Here is an 18237-nt window from a genome sequence, read left to right as displayed (position 1 = left end):
AGACACTAACACTCTGACAAAAGGTTCACTAAAATATTACCAATACATGTGCAAGGGCATGAATGTGTGCGTTGATTTGATTTCTTTGGGTCTGAAATATTTCTTGCGTTTTTCCCTCAAGCCGTTTGCGAGGGAGATCTCGCCTGTCCGTGCATGGTGACAATTCCCTCTCAACTCGGGAGGGTTTCCTCTGTTGAAAGTAACAGTGTTCACCTTTATGCCTCCTCCTTGGCCCGCCGTTTCTGCACCAACCTTCAGTTGAGTTGCCTCGGCGTTTACACGACATCATTCCCGCCCAAAACGTTGTCGCGTGCGGTTCGATTTCTCGCTAAATAAACAAACGTTCTTTTTCTAAAAGTTAAACGCGAGTGTTTTTCCTTTCGCCGATTCTCGTCTCGTCGCGGTAATCCGCTGTGCATTCCGGACAAAAGTCCGTCAGGTTATGGGCCCAGAAGTGGACGAGTTTTGGTGAAAAGGACGGTTCCACGGGTACTCGCTGGTGCTCCGCGTCGCGCGCGGTGCACGGGGGAAAGTGAGGTTGGAATCGGGTTGGAAAGTGCGCGAAAACAAAAGACGAAAGTGCAAGTGAAAAGTGCTTGTAAAGATGGCCGATCCGAAGACCGGAATCACCCGGTTGAACGAGGCCAACTGGTCCACGTGGAAGCTGCGGATGGAGGCGCTGCTGGATACGGAAGAGCTGTGGGACGTGATCGAGGAAGAAGTCCCCGCAGCGGAGCAACAGGATGCTGTCTGGACCCGGAAGGACCGGAAGGCGCGAGGTCATCTGATCGTTGCGTTGGAGGACAGCCAGCTGCGGCATATTAAGGGCAAGGTTCACGCGCGGGACATCTTCGGCGCTCTCAAGGCCCACCACGAACAGGCGACACGCTCCGTCCGTGTTTCGCTGTTGAAGAAGATGTGTGCGCTCATTCTCCCGGATGGCGGCGACCTTGTGGCGCATCTGCGCGAGTTCGAGGTTCTCTTCGACCGGCTGGAAGCGGCCGGAACGTCACTTGACACGGACACCCTGATCTGCATGCTGCTTCGAAGCCTCCCGTCGTCGTACGATGGGGTCGTGACCGCGCTGGATTGCCTCGCGGACGATGACATTTCTCTCGAAATTGTCAAGGCAAAGCTGGAAGATGAGTACAGCCGGCAGCAGGAGCGGAAGGGAGGTTCTCGCCAGGTGGAGAAAGCGATGCGGACTGCTGAAAGCAAGAACCGGAAGAAGCCGCCGAAGTGCTTCAACTGTGGGCAGCTTGGACACTTCAAGGGGAACTGCCCGAAGCTCGGTGGAGACCAGAAGAAGGGCGGAAGTTCGCCCAAGCCAGACGGTGGTGGAGGCGCGAAGGCGAAGGCCGCGCAGAACGATGCGCGGGGCGTCGCGTTCACCGTCGGAGGGAAGCAAACTGCCTGCTGGGTGATCGACAGTGGTGCCAGCGCTCATATGACCAACGACCGGGAGTTCTTCGAGTCGCTGCGTGAGTTCGCCGGTGGCAATATCACGCTGGCGGACGGTAAGAAGACGGAGATTCAGGGAGAGGGCAGCGGAACAGTGTTTGGCATCGACGGTGAAGGAAGAAAAGTGAAGCTCGATGTCCAAGAAGTGAAGTACGTGCCGGGACTGTCCACGAACCTGATCTCGGTCGGGAAACTGGCCAACAAAGACTACAGTGTAGTGTTCGACAAAGTGAGCTGTTCGGTAGTGAGTGACAGTAAAGTGATCGCCACGGGTGGACGCCACGGAGGGCTCTACTACCTGCGCCAAGCGGAGGAGGAATCGATGGTGGCCGCCGAACGTCGGCACAAAGTAGACTGCCAGCACCAGTGGCACCGACGGCTCGGTCATCGCGACTGGGCAGCGGCGGAGCGGCTTGTCAAGGACGAGCTGGCCACGGGGATGAAGGTAACGGACTGCGGTCTGAGACTGGAGTGTGAGTGCTGTATGGAAGGGAAGTCTGCTCGGCTTCCGTTTCCACCGGTCATCGACCGGAAGTCGTCGAAGGTGCTGGACATCGTCCACACCGACCTGTGGGGACCGATGAGAACCGTTACGCCAAGCGGTAATCGGTACGTGATGACGATGATTGACGACTACAGCCGCTTCACAGTCATCTACCTCCTGAAGCAGAAGTCGGAGGCGGCCGACCGGATCAAAGAGTACGTCCGTTGGGTGGAGAACCTGTTTGGCCGCAAGCCGCGGGTGGTGAGGTCGGATGGAGGGGGGAGAGTACGACAACCGTGAACTCCGCACCTTCTACAAGGCGGAAGGGATCAAGCCTCAGTTTACCACCGCGCATTCCCCGCAGTCGAACGGCGTCGCTGAACGAAAGAACAGATCGTTGACGGAAATGGCCACCTGTATGCTGAACGACGCAGTGCTGGACATGCGGTTCTGGGGTGAGGCCATGCTCACGGCCGCGTACCTGCAGAACAGAACGCCGTCCAGATCGATCCAAGGCACCCCATACGAGCTCTGGTGGGGACGAAAACCCGACTTGAAACATCTTCGGGTGTTCGGCAGCGAAGCGTACGTTCATGTCCCGGGTGTCAATCGTGGCAAGCTGGACAGTAAGGCAAGAAAGTTGGTGTTCGTCGGGTACGCATTCGAGCAAAAAGCGTATCGTTTCGTAGACGTGGAGACGGACAAGATCACCGTTAGCCGTGATGCCAGATTTCTCGAGCTGGGCAACGGCACGTCAACGGTGGAGTGGTCAACGGACAACCCAGATGAGGAGATTCAGCTGAAGCCGTTCGTCGTCAAGAAGGAGGAGCTCAAAGAGGAGGACGCCATCGAAGAGGACAGGGCTGGTGACAATGTCGCTGGCGGCCAGATCAGCGAAAGTGACGACGAAGTGTTCCAAGAGGCAGAAAGCACCCCAAACGCAAGCCCTCGTCGTTCGACAAGATCGAATCTTGGTACTCGGCCGCGTTACCTGGACGACTTCGAGCTGGAAAACGCAGTCGGGATCGCGGCGTGCGCTGTGGAGGAACCCGTCGATCACAAGGAAGCACTGAAGGAGCCTGTTTGGCGGACGGCGATGCTGGACGAACTTGAGTCGCACCAGCAAAACGGAACGTGGAAGCTGGTTCAGCTACCGGAAGGACGGAAAGCGATCGGGTCGAAGTGGATCTACAAAGTGAAGCGAGACGAGAACAACCAGATCGTGAAGTTCAAAGCCAGACTTGTCGCGCAGGGCTATGCGCAGCAATCTGGAGTGGACGTGGAGGACGTGTTCGCACCTGTCACACGTCAAGCAACCTTCCGAACGTTCCTCACGGTGGCGCTGAAGCATGGAATGACCGTGCGACATCTGGACATAAAGACCGCCTATCTTTATGGGTCGCTCGAAGAAGAGGTGTACATGCGCCAACCGCCGGGGTTCCAGGAACCCGGGAAGGAGCAGCTCGTGTGCCGGCTTCAACGCAGTATCTACGGATTGCGGCAGTCGGCTCGCTGCTGGAACAAGCGCTTGGATGGAGTACTCGTGAAGCTTGGCTTCGAGGCGGCCGCAGCAGATCCCTGCTTGTACGTCAACCATCGCGGACAAGCCAAGGTGTTGCTGATGGTGTACGTCGATGATCTTTTGATCGCCTCGACGGACGAACGGAAGATGGCGGAGACTTGTACTGGACTGAAAGCGGAGTTCGAGCTGACAGATCTCGGCGAGGTTCGTCATTTCCTTGGAGTCGAGGTGAAGCGCGAATCCGACGTGTACAAGCTGAGTCTGAAGAACTACACCAACAAGCTGCTCAAGGATTTCGGCATGGAGCAGTGCAAGGCTGCCAAGACGCCAATGGATCCGGCCTACCTGAAGGTGGAGGAAGCTGGAGAAGAATTCACGGATTCGACGAAGTATCGTAGCCTCGTCGGAGGTCTGCTCTACTTGGCCATTGTTGCCAGACCGGATATTGCTGCTGCGGCGGCGATTCTTGGCCGGCGATTCAGCGCACCCCGCGAGTGCGACTGGACTGCCGCGAAGCGAGTGCTACGATATTTGCAAGGAACCCAGGACTATCGACTACAACTCGGCGGGGACAAGAACCAGGACCTTGTCGGTTTCTCTGACGCTGACTGGGCCGGAGACGCTGGGAGCCGTCGATCGACGTCCGGGATGTTGTTCCAGTACGGAGGAGGAAGCATCACGTGGGCGAGCCGTCGCCAACCTTGCGTGACGCTTTCATCGATGGAGAGTGAGTACGTCGCCCTCTGCGAGTCGTGCCAAGAAGCGGTGTGGCTTAGGCAACTTCTCCGTGACTTCGGCGAGCAACAAGACAATCCGACGGTCATCAACGAAGACAACCAAGGCTGCTTGGCGTTTGTGCGTTCCGAACGAACGAGCCGACGATCCAAGCACATCGACACGAAGCAGAAGTACATCCACGAGTTGTGCCTGAGGAAGGAGATCAAGCTGGAGTATTGCCCAACCGACCAGATGACTGCTGACGTGTTGACGAAACCGTTGGGGCCAACGAAGCACCGGGAGTTCTGCGAACTACTCGGGCTCGAGCAGCATCAGTGAGAAGGATCACACTGAGGGGGAGTGTTGAAAGTAACAGTGTTCACCTTTATGCCTCCTCCTTGGCCCGCCGTTTCTGCACCAACCTTCAGTTGAGTTGCCTCGGCGTTTACACGACATCATTCCCGCCCAAAACGTTGTCGCGTGCGGTTCGATTTTCTCGCTAAATAAAACGTTCTTTTTGTAAAGTTAAACGCGAGTGTTTTTCCTTTCGCCGATTCTCGTCTCGTCGCGGTAATCCGCTGTGCATTCCGGACAAAAGTCCGTCATCCTCACAATTTTCCCCCGATCTCGGTTGCGTGTACTTGAAGTAACCGTAAACGTAACCTAAAAATGGCTTTAACTTAAAAACGGTGCACTTTATCAAAATTTCACAAGAGTACTTTTTGATTGCAAATTTGATTTTACATCGAAAAATGAAGTTGAAACATTTTAGCGATCAATATTTCGATTTTTTTGAAAAAATCAGTATTGATTCAAAAATTCATAACTCGGTCAGAAAAATTTTGCACAATCTGGACATTTCTTAAAAGTTGGCCTTTTATGTCCCCTAAAACATATAAAAAAAAATAAAAATAGCACTTTTTTGCAAATCAAGTTTTAGTGACAAAAAGTTAAATTGAAAATCAAAAAATGTTCTTTACCGTGTATCATTTTTTTCAGTGTAGTCCTTATCCAAACCTACAACTTTGCCGAAGACACCAAATCGATCAAAAAATTCCTTAAAAAGATACAGGTTTTTGAATTTTCATACATCATTTTTGTATGGACAGCTGCCAAATTTGTATGGAGAATTATATGGACAAACTAATTATGCAAAATGGCTTCTTTGGGCATACGTTTCAGTCGGATTAAAAAATACAAAAATTAAAATAAAAAAAACCGATTTCGTAGAGAATTGCCTTTAAACGAACAGCTGATTGATGTGATACAGATTCGCTGCCCTACATTTTGTGAAAAAATATGTTTCCTCAGTGTCATCTAATTTGCCAAAATTTTAACTCGCAATTAGCCCTTACAAAATAGCAACATTGATTTCACAAAAATAAATTTATGTTTATTAAAAAGAGCAGTAATTTTCAAAAATCTTAATGTTCAACATTGAAAATTGACCCAATAGTTTCAAAGAAATCGTGAGTTAAATTTTTTGTCTGATCAGAAAAATTATAAATTTTTACATAATTTAAGCTTTTCCAAATTTGACTTTACATCATAAAAAATAATAAAAATGATTTTTAAAATAATAAAAATAATCAAAAAGTCTATTTTTTCCAAAACTTGTTCTTTTTACGATGCCTTTTTATTAATCTATTAAAAGAGTTGCTTCATTCAATTAGAAAATGTTAGTACCCAAAATAGTATATTTTCGAGTAATTAACAAAAAAAATATTTTTATTTCACGCTTCGAAAAACTGTTTTTTTTTAGAAAATTATAGCTTGCGAACGTACGAGTCTACTTTTTCAAACGTCTGACTTGATTTTTGAGACTCGCAACTATTTTGTCTTTTATGGCCAACTAATCACCTTTCATTTGTGTCCTAGACAGCTAAAATCGGTTGTAATGGCGCGGAGTTATGATTTTTTTCAAAGTGGTTTTTGCGAAAATAGGGTCCTGAAGCCCTGTGTAAATTTTCATGTACAACTTGTGTACAACGTTAAAAAAAACACTATTATAAACCATTTCTGGTCACATTTTTTCATTTTAATGCAAAAAAAAAATTGACAAGACAACATTTTTTCGATGGAACAACTATGGTCTCCTTGGAACGAGCTGTCAAGTAGGACCTTTTCTCTTCTTGACAGAAGGCCACGAAGTAAATAAAAAAAAAAATGAATTTAAAAATCTATTTTAAATACGGTCGTACAAATGGCCATTGTACTCAGAAAAATAAGCTTTGAATAATAATATCACAAATTTAATCTTAGTTTTAGGACCCAATTGACAAAAATTACCATTTTTGGGACCACCCAAGTACGGCGCCGGTGGGCAAACAAAAAAAACGTGTAAAACTTTTATGCTCTTTTCAAATTAAATTGCTGTATAAATTGACTGACAAAATATTGAAACATAAAGAAATTCAAGATCTCATTATTACGTAAAAATCTAAAGTTAAAATAATTTTGAGCTTGAAAAAAATCCATCTGATTGCATGCCGTATTTATTAGTTATTATCTCATTTTTTAAAAAGGTAGTAAATTTAAAAAAAAATCAATGTTCCAGAAGCTCCATTCTCCTCTAAAGACAAAAATTCAGCAAACCACTCGCCCAAAGAAAGTCAGCTCTCTTTTCGCTGTTGTGGATAATAAAAATGAACCTCCAGTCCCACCAACATACACACACACACAAACAATAACAACGCTGGCTAAAAGTAGAAGGTTCATGCTCTAAATCGCATCACTTCCGGCAGAGGGCGAGAAAGTGAAAAAAACCGGAAGCAAAACGAGGCACGGTTCCGGGGATCATGATGTCTGTGCACCGTGATTGTTATTCGCACGTTTTCATGGTTTCATGGTTAGAGATTGAAACCGAACTCGGAATCGGTTTTAGGCGGGAAGTTTATGGTGTTATGAATACCCAGCAGCATGGGGATCTGGTTGGATTTGCGACGGGAATCAATGTAGGGAATTTGATTAGGCTTACTGACATATAGCATGGATTTTGAATTCAGACATCAAAGATGATTATAATTTGATGGAAATGTAATTTTTAATGAAATTATCCCATTCTTGTTTTTCTTTTCTTGTTTCAAAATTGTTTTTGTTTATTTTTTCAATATTTGTATTTGAGTAATTAACATTCTGTTATTTTCTTACTCAACATTTCCAATCCTTTTTCTTTTCATATTTTCCCAGTCATTTTTTTTTCACTTTTTTATGATCACTGTCAACAAACCCTACCTGTGAAAGTAATCAGAAGGGTAACTTTCCCTTTAACTTTAACCAACCCAAAAAAACGTAAATACCTTCCCCTTCATTTTCTTACACGCTTGTTTGCGTGGCCTGCAGAAAACTTGTTGAAAAGTCGGAAAAGTGTTGGGGTGCGCGCAAAGGAAAAAAAAGTTTCCTTCCACTCGGCCAAACATTAGCCTGGCCCTGATCAGAATTCAGGAGGAAAAGTGAATGGCTCGCTGCACGCTAAACAAAAACAAGCACACAAATTTGTGCAAACCACGCGCGCGGGAAACACTTTTTTCCTCGCCGAGTTTTCCTCGAGTTGACGCTGGTTACTTGCCGTGGCGAGTGAAAATTGTTTTTCGCACCTCCCTCGATTCAGCCGGTGGAAAGTTGAACCAAACTGACGACGTTGGCAGTTAGTTTTCACCCAAGACTTCTTGGGAGGGAGGGGCTATGTCAAGAAAGGCTGAGGGCAATTAATTAACTTAACACGAGGAGTGAGCTTTTCAACGAGGTGCAGTCGGCTGTAAAAAAAGGCTAGCAGGTTCAAGTACAAACTGTTGTCACACTTTTAGCTGTGCGTTTTTCTTGTTGTGCCGGCTCTAATTAAAGCACTTTGTTTACCGGTGTTAATTAATTACAGCAAGCAAGCTGATCCGATTCGAGATGTGTTGCAGTGATTGAATTGAAGTTGCATATTTTTATAAAAATAAAGAAATAGTTTAAAAAAATCAGGATTTTCCGGTTATTTATTTTAGAAAAAAAATGCGATTTGTCATTTTACAATATGGAGAGCTGCAAACAACATTTTCTAGCAATTTGAAAAATACTTGTGAATAGGATTTTCAGTGAAACGTTTGATTCTCCGCTTAAGTTTGTCGTTTTTGTGTTTTTGTCAACACAAAACACAAAACAGTGTAAAAAAAAAACAAGTATTCAGTGTCGAAATTATTTTTTCAGCACATTTATTTTTGGTGATGAAAAGAAGGTCATTTTCGTTACATATTGATGTTAAATTTTGTGGAGATCGCTTGATCGTTTGTGCTCTTTAGCTGGTGAACTAGAAAATCGGGTAAATTTCGATTAGATTAGATAACATTACAATAACCTGTATTTTGTTATGTTTGAAAATATGTTATTTTCGGATTTTGAGATGCAAATTGTTAAATACAGGTAGGGGATATCTAAGCATTGCGATATAAAAAAATAAAAAAAAATACAAAAATAAACGAATTAAAAGCAATACAACCGGAATTTCCACCACTTTTTCTGCTACTAAACTTGCCATTACAGGGTGAATTTAATAAGAAAAGATTTAAAAGGTTATTTGAAGTAGAAATCCGAAATATTATTCAATTCAATTCAATTGGTGTTTATTAGAATTTAACAGTTCTGCTCGAGGAAGTTACATTTGCAATCCAGAGATTTGGAGAACCTTTCAACTGAGATCAATTCATAAGCCTTTACAGCAGGGGTGCTCAAAGTTTTTGGAGGCCGGGCCAAATGTGAAGCTCAAATGAGCTTGCAGGCCAAATTTGCAAAACAGGTTATTAAAAATTATTTGATATTTTTTTTAACATTTTCGTTAATTAAAAATAGTAGAAATCACAAAATGGCAGTTTTCTATCGGTATTGTTGACGGCGTAATCATATCTTCAAAGTAAGTATGACTAATAAAAAATCGTTGAGAACCTGAATTTCTACATTTCAATGTAAAACATGTTAGAAAATGCTCAAAAATGTAAGATTCGACAACAAAAATCATTTCAGTGAAAAAACAATTATTTGTCAGAAATTCACTAAAATTCATTATTTTTTTAATAAACCCGAATATGGTCAAATGATTTTAAACGCAGAAGAATGCATTTTTAATTAATTTCAGCTGATTTCACTTAAATTTCCATTTATTTTTTGAAGTTTCTTAAAACTATATTTTGCCGCTTATGTTTCGTGCCATTTTTTTATAATGAGGGGAGGGGACAGTTGGTCGTCAAAAGCTTTGTGAAATATTTGCAACAGCCTTATTCATCTGATCCCAACATTTTGTCTGCCTGAATCAGATGGTAGTCAATTAGATTCGTTATACATCTGCCATGAGTTCAAATCCCAAGGGAAGGTTTCTAAGTGCAAAGTAATTTTGAGGGTCAGTTCATAAAAGGGTCATTATAACTTTCTAATTAATATAGAATACTTATATTATTGCAATTATTACAGATTTCTACTTAAGTCAAATTTGAACGTTTTATAAATATTTCCAAAAAGGTTTGATGATATATTTGACGATAATTACTAGTTTACATTGAAACGTGTGAAATTGTTTAAATTATTAGGATTTTTGAACTAAATATTGTATCCTTAAATGGGAGTCAAAAAATCATTAATATTGTATTAACAGAAAATAAAAAAAGATTGGCATAAAAAAAGTATGAAATTAACCTTATTTTTGAAAAAAGTATAAAATCACTTTACAAGTTACTATCGGGCCATTTTACATGATCATTCAAAATAGGTCCGCGGGCCACAAAAAATCACCGGGCCATACTTTGGGTCACCCCTGCTTTACAGGGAGGGTACATGTTTCTAAGTTTAGATTTTTCTAGCTGCTCTTTTAGGTAAAATAAATTTTGAGAAAAACCCCTAGATCTATGGAAATATTATTAAAAATCGATATTATGATAATATTGCTTTATTTAAGAGCAGATTCAGATTAGGTGAGCAAAATTTCATCAGAAAATATATGGTTTGACAATTTTTGATTTCCGTTACGAATGTACATTTTCGATTTTGCTTGAATGTTTGGTCGTTGTCGTGCTATCTTATCGTACATTTTGGACCAAATTGTGTTAAGATCGCAATTTTTTGCAACTCTAAATGCCTCACATTTTGACCTTCACAGATCTTAGAAATTCGATTTCAATCCTGAGATAAGTTTCAATCTTTTCGTGCTACTTGACCTGAATTGCTGTATTTTAGTTAGATGCTGATAAATATAGCTCTAAAAGTGCTCCAAACATTACTTTTCTCTAATTTTTTTTTTCATGTTCGGGAGGTCATTTGAGCAACTTTTATTCTACGAAAATCTCTACTTTTCTTGTTTTATGTTTTAGTTCTATCATGTTTAGTATTTTCTATTTGCATTTTTTTTTTGTCTTGTTTTTGTATGTTTTTGTTAATATACTAGGCCTTTTCGACCTGATGTGCGGCGAAAGCTCGAAGGACATATGTACAACGGACAAAACGTCGAAAAGACAAAAGGTCGAATATGTAAAATATGAAACAATGTTCTGCAATATTTTAAAGAATTATCTTAGAAAACATTTATTGAAAAATGTGAAGAAGTAGACATACTTCTAAATTATTTATGTAGAATATAATCAGTATTTTTTTGTCATTTTTTCCATTTTTTTCAAAAAAAACATTTTTTTTCAAATAAATAGCATAACTTCCAAACTAACAAATGATTTTTTTTTCATTCCTTAAAAAAATGTAATCACTTTAAAAGTTATCCTTATATTTCTAATATTTAAGTTCATTAAAAAAAATGTTAAACCTCAAGAAAAAAAACTGCTGAATTTTCCATTCTTTATAAACAACTTATTATTGAAGGTGGTATAATTTTTTTATTTTTTCTATTCAGTCAAATCTGAGCAGTTCTTTCAACTTTCAATAACGAAAAAAATTGACTTCAAGAAAATGTTGCGTGTTTTTTTTTTTAGATTTTAAGACCAACCCATTCTTGATTGCACTAAAAATTTTGTATGTTTTGCCATTATTGAGTAATTCTCTACGAAATCGGTCTTTTTTCTTCAATTTTATTTTTTGTATTTTTTAATCCGACTGAAACTTTTTTGGTGCCTTCGGTATGACCAAAGAAACCATTTTGCATCATTAGTTTGCCCATATAACTTTCCATACAAATTTGGCAGCTGTCCATACAAAAATGATATGGGAAAATTCAAAAATCTGTATCTTTTGAAGGAAGTTTTTGATCGATTTGGTGTCTTCAGCAAAGTTGTAGGTATGGATAAGGACTACACTGGAAAAAAATGATACACGGTAAAATTTGTTTTGTGATTTTTTATTTTACTTTTTGTCACTAAAACTTGATTTGCAAAAAAACACTATTTTTATTTATTTTTTATATTTTGATATGTTTTAGAGGACATCAAATGCCATTATGCCAACTTTTCAGAAATTTCCAGGTTGTGCAAAAAATCTTTGACCGAGTTATGAATTTTTTAATCAATACAATTTTTTTCAAAAAATCGAAATATTGGTCGCAAAAATTTTTCAACTTCATTTTTCGATGTAAAATCAAGTGAAATTTTGATAAAGCGCACCGTTTTCATGGTAAATCCATTTGTAGGTGACTTTTTTTAAATAGTCGCAGTTTTTCATTTTTTTAGATTAGTGCACTTGTTTGCCCACTTTTGAAAAAAATATTTTTGAAAAGTTGAGAAAATTCTCTATATTTTGCTTTTTTGAACTTTGTTGATACGACCCTTAGTTGCTGTGATATTGCCATGCAAAGGTTCAAAAACAGGAAAATTGATGTTTTTTAAGTCTCACCCAAACAACCCACCATTTTCTAATGTCGATATCTCAGCAACTATAGGTCCGATTTACAATGTTAAAATATGAAACATTCGTAAAATTTTCCGATCTATTCGAAACAAATATTTTCATAATTTTTAAACCAAGACTAACATTTTAAAAGGGCGTAATATTGGATGTTTGGCCCTTTTTGTATGGACAGCTGCCAAATTTGTATGGAAAGTTAAATGGACAAACTAATGATGCAAAATGGTTTCTTTGGACATACCGAAGGCACCAAAAAAGTTTCAGTACACGGAAAACTGTTTTTTTTTTGTGTAGAATCGACCTAGTTTACCGCGCACTTGAAATTTAAAGAGTTAATCACAAATTAAAAACAAAGAAAGATCTTATGAAATTGAGAAAAAAAATCCTGTATTTTCCAACGCAAAACTTAATTTCATCCGACTCATCCGACCGATGCTTAACGTTGTTTGGAGTTTTCCGCATCGGTTTCATGTCAAAATACGGATTTATCATGCTCGACAATCCGACCTACTCCTCCGAGAACCGACACCGTGCGACCATGCGATGCGAGTTGAGTCGAGTTAGCAGCACGTTCCGGGGAAGATATCCTTTCCACGTTTCCCTCTGCACGCTCGATGCCGGGACTAACGAAGGTAATCCATTGCCTGTCATGTGATGTCAGTTCCGCCGCTCCAGAGAGAGTGAGAGGTAAGTAAAGCGCGCGTCAGTTTTGTGTCAAGCGTCATAACCGATAATCTCAGGTTTGTTCTTTTTTTCTTTCTGCTGCTTCACCTGAATAAATATCGTGTCCGGGTTTATCAATTCGAGCAGATTTCTGGATTATATTCGAGTATAATGATGGTTTCTGCGAAACCAACAATGAATCCAATCAAGTCAGCGCTACTGGCCAGTCTCAATCTAATAAATCCACCGAAGATTGTGTGTGTGTTTTCAGATTGAAATAAACGCCCTGGCGACCTTTCCCCTCCGTCGACTAGCTGCGAATCCAAATTAAGAATAAACAACAATTCGAAAGCACATTTATTACTTGCTTCCCAAAGCAACAACCAGCAAAAAGCGAGAAAATAAAATTCAAACGAATTCACGAGCAAAACGAAACGAAAAATGAAAATTCAAAATAGTTTAAAATTTATTTTTAAATTTCGTGTCCGCCGAAACACAAACACACACGTTTTTGCCACGTTTGACGACACACAGTCAGTCAGTGTGGCCGCGTGTTTCAGCGCCAGAGTGAAATTCAGCAGACATCAGCTAGTAGCTGCGACCTTGCTTTCCCTGGCAGAAGTGTTTCTCTCTTAATTTGCTTGTCTGTAGTCCGATTTATCGTCCTAGAATGGACCAGCAGCAGGTTGACCTGCGGCTGGATTCCGTCTGCCGGTTCTGCCTTAGCGCAGAAGGACAGCTGTATCTGCTGTTTGGACTGCACAAGAATCCCGAGGTGGTCACGCAGAACGTGCGACAGTTGACGACGGTCGAGGTGAGTTGAGGGTTTTATGTGTGATGCTTTGATTGCGGCACTTGTGTTGATTTGTTGTAGATAGGAGCATTTGATGGGAGTTGATTGAATTTTATTTCTTTTGATATGATCAAATCAAAATTATCACGTAACAATTACCAAAACAAATTTATTTGGTCATGATTCGAATATCCGAATCGATAATCCGGATAATCGAAACTTCGGATTATCGAGTCTAGACAGTATTTTCTTCCAACTTTTATTGAAAAATTAATGCATCATTTTATTTCTTTATTTTTTTTTTGTGTAAAATTTCAAAATTTCAGCTCTCAACCGACGACAACGTCGACTACAAGATTTGCGCCAACTGCTGCACCAGCCTCGAACTTTGCGTCAAATTCCGCCAGACGTGCATCCAAGCCACCAAAACCCTAGAAGAAATCAACGCCCTCAATCTCGCCTTCAACATCAAATCCCTAATCCCGCAACCCCCGCTCGAAATCAAACAGGAACTTCCAGAACCACCAACGGAAGCCACTCCACCAGCCTCCTACCTGGACCACCATTTGCTGTTCAACCGCGACGACACCATCGATCAAGTCAGCCTAGAGCAGTACGGACTGAACTTTGTTTCACCAGCAGCGCTGCCTCCACTGCTCGAAACCGAAAGCTGGCCATCGGAGCCTTCTTGGATCGGATTTCCCTGGGAACAGAACGACCTGACATTCGAAGCCTCATTTCCACCACCGCCAACTTTGTTCCACCACCAGCAAGCGATGACCGCTGTGCAGCCGTTTATGACCCCCTCAGGCTCCCAGCAACAACTGCAATCCTTCCAAAAAATTGTCCGATCCAAGTATTTCTGCAAAATCTGCGAGAAGCACTTTTTCCAGCGAAACGTCCACATGCAGCACCACGAACGGTACAGCCGGAACTGCTTCCAGTGTTTGGACGAGAAACTAATCGGTGCGTACCAACCGGAAGCGGCTTCCAAGCGGCACACGTGCGAGATCTGTCTGGTGGTGAAGGAGAGCTGCGCCGACTTCCTGCAGCATGCAATCGCTCACCACGCCGAGGAACACCGGGCTAGGGATTCGTACAAGTGTGACCGGTGCGACAAAGTGTTTGTCCTGAAGGCGGAAAACAGCCGCGGAAAGGTGCACAACTGCGTCAAGAAGCTGCGCTGTCCGCACTGTCCGCAGACGTTTTACTACGCGAAAAGCTACAAGAAACATCTGCAGTTTTACCACAACGTTGGCCAGGTGGAGGAAACGAGTACGAGGGCAATGGATGGGGAGGGGCCAACGGGTGAGGTTAAGCATTAGGGGCATTTGAACACTTTGTTCGTGGTTCCCAATTTCATGAACGCTTGTTCACGATTCTCATTTTTTCCGAACTCATTTTTCTCCGTGTAGAAAGCGCATTGATGAGCGAGTTTTTCACCAATGTGTAACAGGTCGTATCGAGGTGCTCTGATTTGGATGAAACTTTCAGCGTTTGTTTGTCTATACATGAGATGAACTCATGCCAAATATGAGCCCTCTACGACAAAGGGAAGTGGGGTAAAACGGGCATTGAATTTTGAGGTAGAAAAAACATAAAAAATCTTAAAATTGCTCGCATTTCAGTAAAACTTCATCAATTCCAACTCTCCAACTCTTTCAATCAAATTTACAACTCCAATACTTCAAACTTACGTGAAATTTTCCGAGGATTCCGAATATGACAAAATTGAGACCAAAAAGTGCCGCTATGGAAGCCTACAGGGCAAAAGCTAACGATGTAAAATGTTTGTTATAGAAAAATCCAAAAACTATGAGAAAAACTGCGATTGGCCAAAAAGTAGGCTTATCTATATATATAAAAAATTTCGACGGTTTTGTTCGAACGCGAATCAATTCAACACGGAACGTAGGATCGAGGTGCTCTTTGTTGCGTTGGGTTCGTAAAAGTCCAAGGAAGGTTCTTACGCCAAAAAGTGACAACTTTGGCCACTCTGGAACCGATTCCGGAAAATCTACAGATTGTATGGGAAAAGCTGCGTAAAATCAAATTTTGATCACAGGAGGCTGAATTAGTAAACAAGCAAGAAACGTCAGGAAACCAAAAAAGGGCAGGACGAAGTTTGCCGGGAAGAGCTTGTAGTCCATAAAATTTCCTAACTTTTGACCTATAAGAGTGTGGGTGTTGGAGGCTGTTGCAAAAAGATATTAAGGTTTTAAAAAAAATCCATTTTTAACAGTAATTTGCAAAAGCTATGAGAAAAAGTTAAACCAGTGCTGGATGTCTATGGCGAATTTTTAAGTGCTTATAAATACCTTTCAAGTGCATCTAAGAGAGTTGGAATTGATGAAGTTTTACTGAAATGCGAGAAATTTTAAGATTTTTTATGTTTTTTGGACCTCAAACTTTAATGCCCGTTTTACCCCACTTCCCTTTGTCGTAGAGGGATCATATTTGGCATAAGTTCATCTCATGTATAGACAAACAAACGCTGAAGGTTTCATCCAAATCGGAGCACCTTGATACGACCTCTAGAACAAACCGAGCAATATTTACAAAAACTGCCTCTTAATGCGCTGGACAATCGTTCAGAAATGGATGTTAATTTCGATTAATCAGATAATGTGCTGATGTGAAATGAACAATAGTCATTTCTGAAACTAAATAATAAAAGGCTGCATATACATTTAAAAAAAACTGTTATTGAACATCCATTACATTATGTACTTTTAACGCACCACGTGCTTGCTGCCCAACAAAGCGTCGCGACGCCTACTGTGAAGCATTCCCGCTTAACAGAGAAGTTCTGCTCGGAGAAAAGCAAACGCACAAACCGAACGAATTATGTTTGTTTGCGACATCTTGCGGTCAATAGCGAAACTGGTTTTAGGATAAACAAATTGCCACGAGTTTCAGACCAGAAAAACTCACTTCGCCTACTAAGATTTTCTCATTGAATAAAACATGTTAAAATATTGTTGCAATATAGAATATATTTCGAAGTCGTATGGTATTTCAAAGTTCGTTATATGTGATCTAAAATTGTGCATATTGTATATTATTTAGTCCACTGACCATAAACAGATTGTGATGATTCCATAGTTTTAATCACATTTTTCTTAAACAAAACTAAGAAAGACTAGAAATTATTTATTTAAACAGGCACCTCAATATCTCTACACCGAAGAAGAAAGAAGACTTTTTACCTCCAAAAACACATTTAAAATTTGTAATTTGAGTAACCTTCTAAAATTTGATACCGAAAAAGAACAACCAGATGCCACTGAAATTATTTCGTCAATAAAATGCCCCTTCTATTCCTTCTTGTGTTCGAAGCACTCCTCAAACACGACGTGGATTTGTTCAATCATATCCGTACAGGTCATGCTGCGACCTTTCAGCTTGAACGCATGGCTATTGCAGGTCTTGGTTAGATAACTAGCCGCAAAGCACGCCACCGTTGCCGGGCTAATCTCCTGCTTGGACTCCAGCGCCCAAAAGTAGAACGTGGCCAGCGCGCCGGCCAGCAAATCACCCTGACCTCCGCACCTCCGTGCTGAGCCACCCTGCGGACACTCAAACTTCTCCATCGTCAACGATTCGTAGATACGATCGTTTAGGCCTTTCTCGATCACGGTTACGCCCCGACCCAGCTTTTCCATCATCTCCCAGATGCGGGAACGGTCGTTGCCGAACAACCGGCAGAACTCGATGGCATTTGGAGTCAGAATAAGGCCGTAATAGTCCTTCACCAGACTAACATCGTGCGTAATCAGGTACAATCCGTCTGCGTCAATTATCAGCGGTTTCTGCAGCTGACGGCAGATTTTGATAAGCTCGGCTACCGTCTGAAGCACCACCCGGTCACGTCCCAACCCCGGACCGATCACCAGTACGTGCAGCCTCTCCAGCCAGGGTTCGATCTGGATGATGGCATTGTTGGAATCCAACAACGGATGCACAATCAACTCGGCACTGTAAGACTTGATGACCTGGGCAGCCGCCTGAGGACAGAACACGTGCACCAGGTCCGCCCCCACCTTCAGCGCACTGATGGCCGCAAAGTACGGTGCTCCGGTGTACTCGAGCGATCCGCCCACCACCCCAATCCGGCCAGCTTGGCCCTTGTGGCGTGTCGTTTCCAAGTGAGGCACTATGTTCCGGGCTCGCTCCATCAGCGGTGACTTGTTTTCGCCCATGGTGAACCTTCTGCTACGGTTCAGTTCCGGAATACGATCCACCAAACAAAGCACGGAACGACTTCCACCGAGCGAGACTGGAAAAATCGACCGCTTTGACAGACGACGCAGCAGCAACATTCTCGCCCTATCACGCTCCCGTTCGTTGACGTGCGATGGTGTTGTTGTTGTAAAACGTAGGTTTGAGTGTAGAAGTGTGATGGGTCGTTACAAGCCGGCCGGGATGTAAAACATCGCACTTCGGAATCACACTGAGAGTTTAATAAGACGGTTCGTGTTGTTTGTTGTTTGTTGTTTGTTGTTTGTTGTTTGTTGTTTGTTGTTTGTTGTTTGTTGTTTGTTGTTTGTTGTTTGTTGTTTGTTGTTTGTTGTTTGTTGTTTGTTGTTTGTTGTTTGTTGTTTGTTGTTTGTTGTTTGTTGTTTGTTGTTTGTTGTTTGTTGTTTGTTGTTTGTTGTTTGTTGTTTGTTGTTTGTTGTTTGTTGTTTGTTGTTTGTTGTTTGTTGTTTGTTGTTTGTTGTTTGTTGTTTGTTGTTTGTTGTTTGTTGTTTGTTGTTTGTTGTTTGTTGTTTGTTGTTTGTTGTT

The 18237-nt window shown here is 41.9% G+C and overlaps 2 protein-coding genes across 2 annotated transcripts; one reads left to right on the top strand and one right to left on the bottom strand.

The window, feature by feature from the left end:
• The first annotated feature begins 12486 nt into the window (after positions 1-12486).
• LOC119767914 lies at positions 12487-14777 on the top strand. Its single transcript, XM_038257875.1, has 2 exons — positions 12487-13473; positions 13779-14777. The coding sequence occupies exons 1-2, from the start codon at positions 13330-13332 to the stop codon at positions 14775-14777; spliced, it is 1143 nt and encodes a 380-aa protein (XP_038113803.1). The 5' UTR covers positions 12487-13329.
• A 1651-nt stretch (positions 14778-16428) lies between these two features.
• Positions 16429-17805, bottom strand: LOC6037664 (ATP-dependent (S)-NAD(P)H-hydrate dehydratase). The gene has a single exon (XM_001847499.2). The coding sequence runs from the start codon at positions 17772-17774 to the stop codon at positions 16770-16772; it is 1005 nt and encodes a 334-aa protein (XP_001847551.2). The 5' UTR covers positions 17775-17805; the 3' UTR covers positions 16429-16769.
• Between the last annotated feature and the right edge of the window lie 432 nt (positions 17806-18237).

The sequence above is a fragment of the Culex quinquefasciatus genome, chromosome 2 (assembly GCF_015732765.1).
Source record: "Culex quinquefasciatus strain JHB chromosome 2, VPISU_Cqui_1.0_pri_paternal, whole genome shotgun sequence".
Classification (NCBI taxonomy): Eukaryota; Metazoa; Arthropoda; class Insecta; order Diptera; family Culicidae; genus Culex; species Culex quinquefasciatus.
Note: the sequence above shows the minus strand (reverse complement) of the source record. Positions and strands in the feature narration are given on the sequence as shown.

What these genes read in the sequence shown, in the direction of transcription:
- LOC119767914 (XM_038257875.1), top strand. Translation starts at nt 13,330, where the DNA reads ATGGACCAGCAGCAGGTTGACCTGCGGCTGGATTCCGTCTGCCGGTTC. An exon ending in GACAGTTGACGACGGTCGAG is followed by an intron (nt 13,474 to 13,778) that starts GTGAGTTGAGGG and finishes TCAAAATTTCAG; the next exon opens with CTCTCAACCGACGACAACGT.
- LOC6037664 (XM_001847499.2), bottom strand. Translation starts at nt 17,774, where the DNA reads ATGTTGCTGCTGCGTCGTCTGTCAAAGCGGTCGATTTTTCCAGTCTCG.